Source organism: Gadus chalcogrammus, chromosome 4 (assembly GCF_026213295.1).
Source record: "Gadus chalcogrammus isolate NIFS_2021 chromosome 4, NIFS_Gcha_1.0, whole genome shotgun sequence".
In the NCBI taxonomy this organism is placed as follows: Eukaryota; Metazoa; Chordata; class Actinopteri; order Gadiformes; family Gadidae; genus Gadus; species Gadus chalcogrammus.
This window is the reverse complement of record NC_079415.1, coordinates 22962151-22976374: the sequence shown is the minus strand read 5'-3', so window position 1 is coordinate 22976374 and position 14224 is coordinate 22962151. Positions and strand designations below refer to the sequence as shown.

At 43.7% G+C, this 14224-nt stretch overlaps 1 protein-coding gene across 1 annotated transcript in view; it reads right to left on the bottom strand.

The window, feature by feature from the left end:
* cfap221 (cilia and flagella associated protein 221) overlaps nucleotides 1–14224 on the bottom strand; it is a 180193-nt gene that overhangs the window by 140966 nt on the left and 25003 nt on the right. The window contains exons 15-18 of the mRNA XM_056588744.1: nucleotides 11602–11683; nucleotides 11096–11187; nucleotides 9522–9602; nucleotides 8176–8283 (exon numbers count right to left, since the gene is read on the bottom strand). Of these exons, the coding sequence (XP_056444719.1) occupies nucleotides 8176–8283; nucleotides 9522–9602; nucleotides 11096–11187; nucleotides 11602–11683 (363 nt within the window). The remainder of the gene's footprint in view (nucleotides 1–8175; nucleotides 8284–9521; nucleotides 9603–11095; nucleotides 11188–11601; nucleotides 11684–14224) is intronic.

The window sequence follows — 14224 nt, the reverse complement described above, 5'->3', positions numbered from 1 at the left end:
TCTGAAATAACAAATTTGCTCAGTTTGCCTTTAGTTATATATTAGTATTAATGATTAATGATACTCTATCTATGTGAAGACATGTTAATTAATTAAGTCATGTTAATGATTTCTCACAATAATTATCAACAATGACTTAAAAAAGGTGGGAAAGAGTTGTTCAAGAATGAGTAGTGCTGTTTTAGAACAGTGCCCGCGGGCGCCTCATGTGGTCCTTGCGGGCGCCATGGTGACCCCTGGGTTAGAGCATGGTGTCTTAACGGGGCGGTACCGCCCCCTGGGGGGCGTTCGCACAACATAGGGGGGGAGCTGGGAACGTGATTATTGTTTTCATTCATTGTATTTTTTGGGTGAAAAAATAGGCTACCTGAAATAAATAGCCTATTTCATTTATTGGTTTCTAACCCCTCTACCGTCTCAGCAAATTTTTTACTGTCTATGCGCAGTGTAACAGTGGTCATACAGGCAGCGCGGTCCGGTCCTACACACGCCCGACTCCGCGCTCACAGTGCCCGCGGTTCCCGGGCCATTCATTCATTCGTTCACGGGGCACGGCGGGAATCGCGGTAGTGCCCGGGCTGCGGTCACGGTGAATGAATGTTCAATCCTCTCTCTCTCTCTCTCTCTCTCCTCTCTCCTTCTCTCTCTCTCTCTCTCTCTCTCCTCTCTCTCTCTCTCTCTCTCCTCTCTCTCCTGTGAAGGACAATGCATGTCATGAATATTCTTCAATATTTATTTATATATTTTTCACTAAAACCGAATCAGAGGGCATTCATTACTATAAGTGACCACCGCAAAAGCCAAGAAAAAATGCATGACACCTTTAAGCAATATAACAAAAGTGTAATTGGCAGAGGTGGGGGTAAGTCACTCATGTGCAAGTCACAAGCAAGTCTCAAGTCATAACCTTCAAGTCTCAAGCAAGTCCCAAGTCACTGTGGTGAGAAACAAGCAAGTCACAAGTCAAGTCATTGCTCAGGTCAAGCAAGTCACAAGTCAAGTCATCCAAAAATCTGATGATCTAACCCAGTTTCCACATTTAAAAATCGGTAAAGAGAGTGGTTCATAAGTTGAGTTTTATTTCAACATTAACAATAACAATGTCTTAAGCTTAACAATATCTCAAACTATTCAAAACATTCCAAAACCATTATGTGAATAGTTTGAAAATGTTTATATGATCATTACCTCCAACCTATGAACAAAATCAAATCGAATCTCTAGTCAATCACTCAATCTCCCTAGATGTTGTAGAATATTATTTGCAACACATGGCATCAGACATGAAAAAAAAGAATATTTCAAAAGTAATATCACATACACATACTGTAGGAAGGGGAAATAGTAATACACAAGCCTGAAAGCTGGTATTATTCTTGCTGCCTCGCAACATACATCGACTTACAATGCATTGCATTAGCAAAAAAAAATATTTGACAGTACTTTGTCACTGAGTTGTGAATGATTGGGTCACATTATCACCGCACCATGGATGAACACACGTTCAACAGGTGCACTTGATGCAGGGACTGCCATAACTCTTACCAGGACCTTGAACAAAGAGGGGAGGGTGCGCCTGTTCATGACCCCAAAACTGAGGGCAGCTCCGTCCATCACAAATGTCCAGGTAGTGGTTCAACTGAATTTGGGGACTGGAACATGAACCCTCTGGAACATGAACGCGGTATGCTGAGCCCAGTCTGACGCTCTGGCTCTGACGGTGTAATTTTACTTGACAATTACTTGAAATCCTTATCATAACCCACTTACAGCCACTGATTTAGAAGTAGCCTACTGAGATGAAAATTAAACGAGTCAATCATCTGTGGAACGGGCAGGGCTCGAAAATCTCCAGCCAATGATTTTCAGAACCACCGAGTGGCATTGGACAGTAATTACGTCAATCAAACGGTCATACTGCACTCCCCCTCCCCCGCTCCCCACGAGTGACCCCTTCGTGCACGTGCACATACTCAACGCTAGTGACCCAGAGCAAGCTTCTATTTGTTGTTATCCTGCGGTAGCTACTGGAGCTAGCTAACTAGCTAATCCACATTTGGACCTAGCACTAGAAGACAACCCTAAACTCCAACCTAGCTAGCCTGGCTCACTCTCCCGCATCTGTGTTTGCGCTCGTGCGTGATTGCGCGTCCATGTACTTGGAATGGCTGGAGTCAGAGTCAGCGTTGAGGGAGAGGGGTAGGACCATTTGAGTTGTGTGTTTTCAAAATCTGCTGCCGTATCGCAAATCCCATATCCAACCTTTAATCTAACTTTAAAAAAGTCCTTTCGAGTCATCTGTCTCAAGTCTAAGTCAAGTCTCAAGTCATGAAGACCAAGTCAAAGTCAAGTCAAGTCTTTTATCAGTGTTAATCAAGCAAGTCTCAAGTCCTCAAATTTGCGACTCGAGTCTGACTCGAGTCGCAAATCGTCATGTGACTCGAGTCCCCCATGTCTGTGTAAGTGGGGTTGTTAGTTTACTTATTTTATTTTATTGGGAGGGGGGAGGGGGGCTCCAGAGGATCAGGGTAAGGTCCGGGGGCGTTTGCTCGAAAAAGGTTGAGAACCACTGGGTTAGAGGCACAGCGAACTCTTCAAAATCGGCGTGGACCGGGGTTTTATTAAAAAAGACTGTTTTCCAAGTCTGTGCTTTACCAGTCGGTAGGTCAATGTTTCCAGGAAGTCCACACAAGTCGATTACCGGCTACCGTAAATAATAGGCGCCAAAAATTTAGAACAGCCGAGAAATCAAGAGGGGAGATTTTTAAGTTACATTTGTTGGCGCCTCTATTATATTATTTACGGTAGCCGGTAATCGACTTGTGTGGACTCCCTGGAAACATGGACCTACCGGTAAGGCACAGACTTGGAAAACAGCAATAAGCTCCCGGTACGCTAACTAAGTTGTTGATGCTTTTTTTATATGTGAAGGGACCCTAATCATGCTACTGCAGAGGTTTGGTGCTATTTTGAGCAATATTAGTGGTTAAAAAACGCAGATTTGAAAGCGTTCCCCTCTGCCCCAAGCCAATAACATGGAAGCAATTTGGGCTGTTGCATTGCTCCGGCAACTTAAGGCAAGCTCTATACTCGATTATCAACGAAAAAAATGGCCCGGAGGGCTTATTTTATGGGTTTTCATGACGAAAAAATACCCTGGGTTAAATTTTCGCCGGAATTACACTTAAAATAGAAGCTCTGACTACTTCTTATTTTCTTTTTTTTTGGAGTTCTTCTTCTAAGACTGTTCTGTGGATAATGATGTTTGTGCCTTCTCCAGTTTCTGGATGCAGGGTACCTGGGCAGAGGACAGAGGTGGAGCTCTGCGCTGGTCTCCAGATATTGAGGGATGGGTTGTAGATCTGCCGATCTGGCGCAGGATTCTAAAGGCAGAGCGATAGACACGTGAGATACTTTATGAATACCAATGGAGGAATGACCTTCTCTGCATTTGGCTACACTAGGAGCTAGGACCAGTCAGCTGCCTGGCTCACAGTGCTGAACCAGCTCAAGTCGTAGTGCCCTGTCCTGGTTAGGCGCAGGTCAGGAACGTGGACTGTCATGTTTCGTGGTGTGGGAGGTAACCCACGTGATCACCAGGAGAGCAAACAAACTCCAAATAGAAAGAACCCCCCTCCGTGGTTCGAACCCAGTACCTAGTCACTGAAAGGCAGCAGCACTGACCACCCTGACACTGTGACACTCAATCTACCCAATATATTACGATATAATGTATTATACTGTGGTAAGAACATATGCTCCGATTTATTATCAGAAAGCTTTTTTCGTGGAAGTGTTTTTTTTTTTAGATGGTGTTGCTTGGTACTCTTTTGATGGATGGATAAAAACATACAAATATCCGTGTGGGTTGAGCAGGGCCTGGCTGAAGGATTGCCTCTGCAACCCGGTCCCCCCCCCCCCTGAGCTCCTCTTCTTGGTCCTCCGCCTCTCCTGGACCCTCCCTCCTCACTGAGCCAGTAGCCTGCTGGGCTTTCAGCAACTCTGGTAACAGCTTATCCTGGAGGGGGCGATCGGAGCAGTTAGGAGGCAAGGAATGGCATGATGGATAGGTGGATTGATGGGTGGGTGAATGGATGGATGAATGGAGGGATGGGTGGATGGATGGATGGATGATGGGTGTATGGATGGATAGGTGGATGGATGGATGGATGGATAGATTGATTGATGGATGGGTTGATGCATGGATGATGGATGGATGGATGGATGGTATGGATGGATGGATGGATGGATGGATGGATGGATGGATGGATGGATAGATGGGTGGATGGAAGATGGATGATGGATGAATGCAGAATTAGTGACAGAACATAAAAGTTACGACAAAATGTAAGACAAAATGCCAACCAGAACTAAATGCAAGACCAGCAACTAGAAATGCTCAAAATGGCACCATTGTCGGCAAAGTCGGTTCAAGAGTAGTACTTTCAAACAGCCAAATGGAAGAGGTGTAGTACTGGCTGAGTTCCCGTTGACCGGAAAAAAATGAGGAGGACCGAAAATTCCAAATGTCTCCGGTCAGAATGACCGATTGGAAATAAAGCCCAGTTCAGACCAAAGATTCACCTTGCAACGGCTTGCAACTTGCAACTCCTTGCGACGAGACGGGCTGCGACGTTCTAAAACTGGGCCGTTCACACTGGCTGCAACGCGCTGCGACGCTAGGTGGTTTCCATAGCAACTGTGAACGCTCTGGCACAGCTGAGAGCCGTAACATCAGAAAAAAGCGCATTCAGTCACGAGGAGATTCAACCTTTTAAATTGAGCCGAAATACTTTTGAATGTGTTAATTTGAATTGTGTTTAAATATGCTACAGTGGTAATTTGTTTAGCCAATTAATGTAAAACAATGAGGGTTTTGATTGTAGCGTAGCCTGTGTGATAAAATAAATAAGTTGTTACATTTCGTGCACACGCTCAAATTGATCGCTATAGAATACCGTAGGTTTATGAACTAAACGGCGGCAATCTAGCGAAAGCCGTTGGCAAGCTTTGTTGCGGAGTAGGCTACCGGTATCTATTAAACATGGCGAATCAAAATATGATCACCCACTTCTTCAAACCAAGTAGCAGCAGCGGCGGGTCTGACGTCACACACACACCTCCACCTGTGTCAGAAGAGGCGGCTGCTGTGCCTGTGGCTCCAGCAGAAAAGAGGAGGAAAACGCGGGCGTTCAGGCCGGGACTGGAAAGAGAAGTTCCCCTGGGTGAGGTGCGATATTGTAGAGGATGAGGAGAGGCTGTTTGCGCTCAGTGCGAAAATCAGGGAGGAAGAATGGCTTCACTCGGGGGTCCGCAAATATGCGATTCTCAAGTTTAACAGAGCACAGTCAGTGCAATGATCACATTTCGGCTGCCAACCTAAAACAGCTGCAAATGGCCATGAAAGGCCAATGTGAGAAAGCCACCGACTCCTCCAAAAAAAAGTTGTGCTCGCAGATGAAAGTTGTGTTTCACATGGCCAAACACGAAATCCCGGGTCATCAGTATGTGGGGATGACAGAACTTCTGAGAGCAGTTCAGGCCCCGGATTTCACCACATCTGAGGGGCTTTACCGGCACAGCGAATCCATCTGTGACATGGAAATGGCTCTCGAGGATGTGGTGTTGAAGGGATTGGATGAGAAAATACGAGCCAGTGATTACATCGGGATCATAATTGATGAGACCGTCAACATAACGGTTGACAAAAAGTTGATACTGTATGTAAGATTGCAAGTGAGTGGAAGAGTGGAGACGTGCTTTGTGGGAAACTACGACGTACACTCCGGGACGGCACAGTGTATTTTTGATAAAGTAGCGGAGATTCTCCGCTGCAGGAATGTGGAGCTGTCCCGCGTAATCGGACTGGGCTCGGATGGAGCCAGCGTAATGATGGGGAGGCATGCTGGAGTTGGCGCTCTCCTGAAAAAAGAGAGTGCGTTTTCCATCCAGGTGCACTGTGTTGCCCATCGTACTGCGCTGGCCGCGATAGATGCCGCTAAAGCTGTGGACCGAGTAGGAGCCTACAAGCGCACAATTTCCGCTGTGTACTCATTCTACAAACACTCAGCTAGCAGGACCAATCGCCTCCGTCAATTAACAGCAACTCTGAGCGAAGAGGACATGACGAGTCTGAAGCAGCCATGCGCGGTCCGCTGGCTGTCATTGCATAGGGCAGTGGAGAGTATTAAAAAGAACTGGCCTGCTTTGGTGATGGAGCTAAATGAAGAAGCTGTGGGAGGAAATGCACAAGCCCAAGGCCTCCTGGGACAAATCCAGCCATACAGCTTCATCGCCTTGACGCACACACTGGCTGATGTTCTCCCCGTGATGACCAAACTGAATTTGGTTTTCCAGAAAGAGGATGTAAATCTGGCCACAATCCGACCAATGGTTCAAGCATCCGTCTCGGCCCTCACACATCTACGAGATGCACCCGGTCCAGAAGAACAGAGGTACCAAACGGATTTCCAAGAAGGCATGTACAAAGGCATTCAAGTGACCCATGCAGGCGACCGGTCCGTTCAAGCCTTCAAAAATGCCTGAACAAGATACATTCAACACCTGATCGATGCTTTACACGCCCGTTTCCCTGACGATTCCCTGGATCTGCTTAACTGCTTCGACGTCCTTCTTAATCCCTCCCGATACCCACAGACAGCTGGTAAGTAGGCCTATAGGCTAGCCTATTTGATTACGTATGATGTAAAACATATAGCCTAAGTTAAATAGAATATTATTTTTAAATGACCAATGCTCGCATATTCTGGTCAATAATAATAATAGGACCAATAGGCCTACTACTAATAATACAGGCCTAACAATAGCCTAATAAGAGCCATAATGCAAATTATAAGGGCACTCGAGAGCTATAGGCCTCCGCTAAATACTAGTCTGATACGCAAATGTTGTGAGTTTAATGGGTTCTTTAGGCCATGCTGTAACCGTCAAATTGTGGTAAAAATCGTCTGTGTTGCCATAATAGGCTGCTGACAGACAATAATGAAAAGTGAGACAGTAGGCTAATGTAGGCCTAACAAAACTGATGTGTACAGTGTTACATGAACGTTGGAGACACAGAGGAATAACCAAGGAATAATTAGTTGTTTATTGGCTAAAAATAAAAAGCACAGACTGATTGTCCCTCCGTTCCCTCAGCACTTCGGGAGTATGCAGAACCAGCCATCCAAACCATGCTGGGTCATTTTGGCCAAGAAATTGCAAGCGAGGACGATTCGGCCACAGCCACCACATTCATCGATGCCGCAAGCGCGAAGCGAGATGCCATCCCAATGATGACAGCCCTCCGCAGTTACGGGGGCTTGCATTTTTCATCGGCCTGCGAGATGCTCATAAGAGATTACGCGGAAATCTTCCCAGAGTGGGTCAAACTGGCAAGGTAGCCTGTGTTATCCCCGTCTCCAGTGTGCCAGCGGAGAGAGGCTTCTCCCTGCAGAACCGCATAAAGACTGCTCAGCGAAGCCGCCTTGGGGAAGGAAGAGTCACAAGGCTTATGCGCATTGCAAGCAGCAGAGACACACTAGATACATTTGACTTTAATTCAGCAGCGGCACGCTTCACAGCTGCCAAATATCAAAAGAAGTAAAATATATTTTTTATTTATTTTATGCTGCCTAGTTCAAGTCGCGGCCGGCAATTCACTGTTTCTTATCCACTTTAAAATACTCCCGTCTCTTGTTACACTGTAGCGTAATTATTTTCATTACAGTCTGCATTTTATAATGTTACGCGCCAGTTTGTTTTACTGTAGGTAGCCTACTTTGTATTGTTTTAGGCTATTATTATTTATGCCTTGCCTTGCATTATAGACCTAAATAATTTTTGTTCGTCTGCACTTTAAAATGCAATGTTTAATTGTTCTGTCACCTGCCAACCTTTTAATTAAAACACCAGGCTATAATCGACATGCCTTGATGATTTTATTCTTTATATAGCCTGCCTATCAAATTTTTTAAGTGCAATAAACACGGATATTATATCCGACCGATTTTTTTTCCAATTTGACCGGTAAAATGAAACCTTCCCGGTCATATGACCGGCACCAATTTCTTCTAGCGGAAACACTGAGTACTGGATAATATGCCTCAACCAAAGCCAAAGTGGCTCCAACATGTGTGTTGTGTGTTGGCCGCATGTTGTGGGCGTCATAGTTACCAGTGCTCCGGAACGAAGTGGCCTGGTCAGAGTCGGAGGGACGTAGCTGTTGAAAGCCTCCCAGGACAGTGGGGGGCTGTAGCCCATCACCTTAAAGTGATGGGGAACCTGGGCACACACACACACACACACACACACACACACACACACACACACACACACACACACACACACACACACACACACACACACACACACACACACACACACACACACCCACACACCCCATTACATCAGGAGTTTTGGAAGGAAGATAGTGGTTTGGTCTCAAATTATTATTTCAATTTGGTCATAGATTATTATTTGGTTTGGGCCATACATCTCTCCGCTGTAAATTAATTTCTCCAAATTCAATCCATCTCCTCATCCTGAGTCATATCACTGTCATTACGTCACGGCAGAAACATTAAGAGCAACCGTGGCCTGTGGCGCATTTCCACCGGAGGGTGTGGTTCGGTTTGGTTTGCCTCGGTCTGGTAGGGAGGGGGCAATTTAGCACAGCTCAGTTCCGAGGTTGTGTTTCTACCACCGACAGTACCCTTATGGTAGGCCGGATGTCGATCGCCGCGGCAGCTACCTAAACATTGTGACATCATAGCCGCGCGACACAGTGTAGCCTGCTCAATAAAAACAATTGAAAAGAGGAACGCAACACATTAAACCAAGAGCTACCATAGAAGTCGTCCAGCAACAGTCTCGGAATGTCTCCACCTCCTTGTTCGCCCAAGCTAAAGCTTTGCGCAAAATGTCCATTGTCCAGAATAATACCTCACGTGTACTGTTTGTTTGTTTTTATCCCCATGCCACGCGGAAGTGACGATTCTGTCGACCAATCAACGGAGGGTACGTGTAGTTCGAACTTGCCGGCACCCTTTCAGGTATCTCAGTTCCCCAACGGAGGAGTACTGGAGACAAGTGCGAAACGAGTACGGCTCAGTACGTCTCAGTCCGGGTCACCCCCATTTTTGGCGGTGGAAACGCGAACCGCGCCGCACCTTTGCGAAACGAACCGAACCACACCCTCCAGTGGAATTGCGCCATTAGGGAGTTGCGAGATTCTTCCTCTGCCCCTTTGGTCGAAGGGTCCTTGAGCAAGAAAAAAGTTGATGCATGTATACATTTTATATAATATATGTATAACCTCTTCCTTTGAGCTATGAGAAAAGATCTCTCATTAATCAGTCTGCACAATTATACCTCACAGTGCAGGGGAACTCTGCACTGTGTTTCTGGTTTCTTGCATGAAAACCAGAGCCCAAGGGGTGCATGTGTGGAATATGTGTTTGTGTGTACAGTGTGTGTGTGTGTGTGTGTTTGGGCGTGTGTGTGTATGTGTGCGCACTTACTTGAAGCTGGAAGAGAGGAACATGCGTTGCCATGGAGGTGTCAACCAGTCCCACTGCCACTGTGGTCAAATCGCTGAGGGACTGAGAAGAGGAGAAAGCCCATTTCACACACACACACACACACACACACACACACACACACACACACACACACACACACACACACACACACACACACACACACATGCAAACCCACCCATACACACACACACACAGTGTGAACTTACACAACATGTTTTTCCACTCGACAGTTGCTACTTAAATTAAGGATTTAACCAGTGACCTCCTGACTTCTAGATGGTTTACGTTAAGAGGAATTGAGGACATTAGAAAGTTATGATTCCCGGTCACCCCTATGGGTGTAAATGTTTTAATACTTGTGATATACTTGGTGTACATGATGGATCCCCAAGAGAACCATCTGAATCCAATTGTATCCTGAAAATGATTCGGTAAAATTTGTTATATTGTATTTTTTTTACTTTTACAGTCACATATCATCATCGTGGGGTACGCTAGGCCTCAATGCTTCATTTTGTGTTACGTTAGGCCTTAATGGTTCATTAAGCATACGCTAGGCCTTAATGTGTACTTTTGCGGTACGCTAGGCCTTAATGCTTAATTTTGGGGTACGCTAGGCATTAATGCTTCATCTTGTGCTACGCTAGGCCTTAATGCTTCATTTTGTGGTACACTAGCTTTAATGCATTATTTTGTGGTACGCTAGGCCTTAATGCTTAATTTTGGGGTACGCCAGGTCGTATTGCTTCATTTTGGGGTACGCCAGGCCCTAATGCTTCATTCTCCTGACTTTATCTTTAAAGCTCCAGCCAAATATTACTACAAGGAAAAACACATTCTGAAATGTTTTATGATTGGAAAATCCAAATATTAATGTTTGCAGGGTTGCAATCAAACAGGTTTCATTCAGAATCCATCGGATGCAAGGGGACCCCCTCTTTCTACTAGACTATAACAACAGAGACGGCTCTTAGCATGGGAACCCACTCTTTCTACTAAAACAGCAGAGACGGCTCTATCATTAGGCTGTGCATATATTATATATATATTTTTTTTTTTTTTTTTATACATCGGGAGTGCTAATAGCACATCATCAGTAATTATACCTCATGGCTGGGTAGAAATCTCCCTCTTTTCAGTATGCAGGACAGAGCTCAGTCCTTAATCTTGAGGGTCATGTTTTAGAATAGATCATTCATTTATCAGTTAATTTATTTATTAAAGCAGCACGAGATACAATTTCAATTTTATTAAAATCATGTTATATGCTGTTAATATTAGTGTGAGAAGAGTCCGAAGTGGTCTTGAGTGACACATCCTCTACTCAACTGTTGAAGCCTTGTCCCCAATATCCAATCAAGGGCAAGAGGCGGGGACCATATCTGTCTAGCCAAAAAGCGACAGTGTAGGAAGGCAACATCCAAATGTTGAGGCAGTAAGCTTCCGGCTAAACAATATACCACTGTCAACTGCTACTCTCATAAAAATATATTATAAATCATTTGGGATATTTTTATAATTGAATGTTAGTAGAGCTGAGTGTTGTTACCCACCAGATGGCCGGCCATGTTGACACAAACAGGAAAGGACAACGGAAATATTTTGTCTGGCGAGATCAGACCTTCCGCTTTCTTATTTCCCTTTACTTAAAATTGGAAAAAATACAAAATAAAGAGACATATTAAGGACATATTTACAGACAATAAGTAATGCGAGCCAAGTGGTATGTTTACTGTGATAAAATGTGAGATAATGGGTCTACATTAACGCGGCCTCCCTTGCATAAATAGCGCCACTAATGTTTCAGATGACGCGCTTTAAACAAAACACAAACACTGTAAAGAGCGCCACAGTCGTTACGCAGAGGCAAACCCCATCAGGACTGACTGAACTCGAAACGAACCTGAAGGAATAAAATAAAAATAGGACAAGATTCTGTACTCCTGGCAGTGCAAGAAGGTGGAAGGGGAAGCATATCATGAATTCCAAGATTCTGGGAAATCCGTAAACGAAAAAAATAATAATATGAGGATAAATTAATGAACAAGAAAATAAAAACCGTGTTCTTGGTTTTTGCGTGATGGCTTCTTCGTTTTCCTGAGACAAGCCAGCCGGTGGTTCATGCGGCATCGGATCACAACCTGAATGCAAGCGCCAGGAAGGAAAGATGTTCTTCAGCTACAGGGTACCCATGTGGTGGGGAAGTAACTTCAAAATGTAACATATTATTCACTACTGTTTGCTTTAATTTTAAAGTAATACGATCAGTTACAGTATGACTATGAATCTGGTACCTCGTAATATTACTTATTACACTACTTTTGCGTTACTTTCGCAGACAAAGGCAGATGTCCGCCTCTAAAAGTGTGCATATGATGGCGCTGCACCAATAAAGCTTCAATCCACAGATTCTAATAGATTCTACACGTCCTCAAAGGCTTTGTCTACTTTCCTTTAAAGCTCCATAACCAGCCCTGTGGACAATTCGTTAGTCGTAAGTAATTTGTGATGTTACTTGGTCACGGATAAAATGTTAAATTACTGGATTATTTATTGAAACTACTGGACAGAACCATTTCTACGACCTGGTAGAAACATTCACCAATATTCAAAGTATACATTATTCTAACACTAGGCCTACTAGGCTACCACTGACCCCTAATAATAATAATTATATAATAATAATTAATAATTTGATCATCAACCTAAGGAAAAGGGCAAAAAGGTACTCCATAATTTGGACATAATTTCAAACCCCAAGAACAAGGGGGTCTGTGAGATGATGTTCCAACAGCCAAATCCAAAAGACATTCGTATGGATTTGATTCCCAGCGGGCCAATGCTCGCAATGTTCAAAATGCATGCTTCAACTATATTGCATTTTTGTATCACTTTTTCCTTTTGTTGTATTTTGTTTTACACACAACAGGTGATCCGGCCATCTGAGATACGTTAGTTGGTATAGCTTAGTTTAGCGTAGAAGGATCCCACCCAGCGGTGGAATGCTAAAGAATGCCTTAAAGTTGTTAAATGGAATAGAATCCATGCACTGAAGCCCAACACACACCGGCGCCAAAGCGGTGCGTCAAAAAGAACACCTGCTTTATTTCGCGCCGCCCCACTATCCTTCATGCCACTGTTCTATTCCCTAGCGTCGCCGCCCCAGAAAAAGCGCTTTTTTAAAGCAGTTTGGTATATCCCGGCTAGATACAAGGTCCTATACATATTGAGATTGTTCATGCACTAGATTAATTATTCCACAATGCAAAAAGAATGAGCAATGAAAGTAAATAAAGTGTGTAAAGTGACTAAACCATAAACAAAGGGCCCGACAGTACATACGGTATCTATGAATTAATGTGACTATCATTGTAAGCACAAACAGAGAATCATGGGCATCAGGGCCATATATGCAGTCATAAAACAACTTGTATAACGTTATTGTAGCCTATACTTTCAAAACATATCACAACGGTGCTGCAGCGCTTCTTGTTGGTGCTAGGGGTGGCAATTGACGCGTGTGAAATGCGCACCGCGGAGCTTCGGCGCCCGTGTGTGGCCGGCTTTACAGTACTGCTTACAGTTTTTTCCTATCGTTTTAGGCAATTTACCTAAACCATGTTCACATTCCCTAAACACTTCACACAGTGAGCATACCAGTAGACCATGTGAACCAAACTGTGGTTACTTGCCCCTATGCTAAGATACAAATGCTGGCAATGACGCCTTCTTCCAAATTTCATGGATACCTGCCCCAGTCAATGTTCACTACCGGCAAAACGCTGTGGAACTACAGCATATTTTACCAATGTTTAGATACTCTGTTCAAAACAGTGAACTTTCTGTTCAAAACCTAACAGTAATTTAGATCACTGTAGATGGAAAGATGCTGCATTTGGACAGACAAATGAAGTTATATGTTTGAATAAGAAAAAATATTTAGTTTATAGTTTATTTAGTTTATTTTAAAGTAATTTAGATTTTTTTCCCCCTGTGCACCATAGTTCTTGGTGAATTGGCATGGAATTACTTTTTTTTACGTAAAAGCAACACTACATACAATGATCTGTACAAAACACAGAGGATACGTTTTGCAATGCAAAACACCTGGTGGTCATATGCGGAGGATAGGAGGGATTAGCCCAATTCTGCGCCACTGTTGGGCTACTGTAATATACAGTATGTGCAGGTTTTGTGCATTGCATTTTTTGTTAGAACACATTTTTTGACTTTGTAATGTATTTTCTGTTTTGTGTAACACTTGCACTGTGACAAAATCTCCAAAAAGTAAAGCACAGTGAAAAAAACTGTTGTGTTTGTGATTTGTTTCTGGATCATATATTACGTACTTACTGTATGTAATTTGCATTACAAAAACTGAAAATTGTTATTCTCAGTTTCTCATAAAACACTTACAGTATTTACTGTATTTACAATTACAGTACATTTACCACACTCAATTGCGAGATGTCAATTGTGACATCTTTTGTGGGAGGTAAACCGACATATGAACACTGTCAGCAGATACTTGGCTTGGATTGTCATACTGTAATATTACAAACTTTATTACTGTAGTCCAAAGAAGTGTTTGTCTGTGTTTTTTCTCTTTTTTTCAATGCAACACTACAGGAAATCTATGCCAAACTGGAGGACACAGCAACATTTTATATATGCAATTGGCA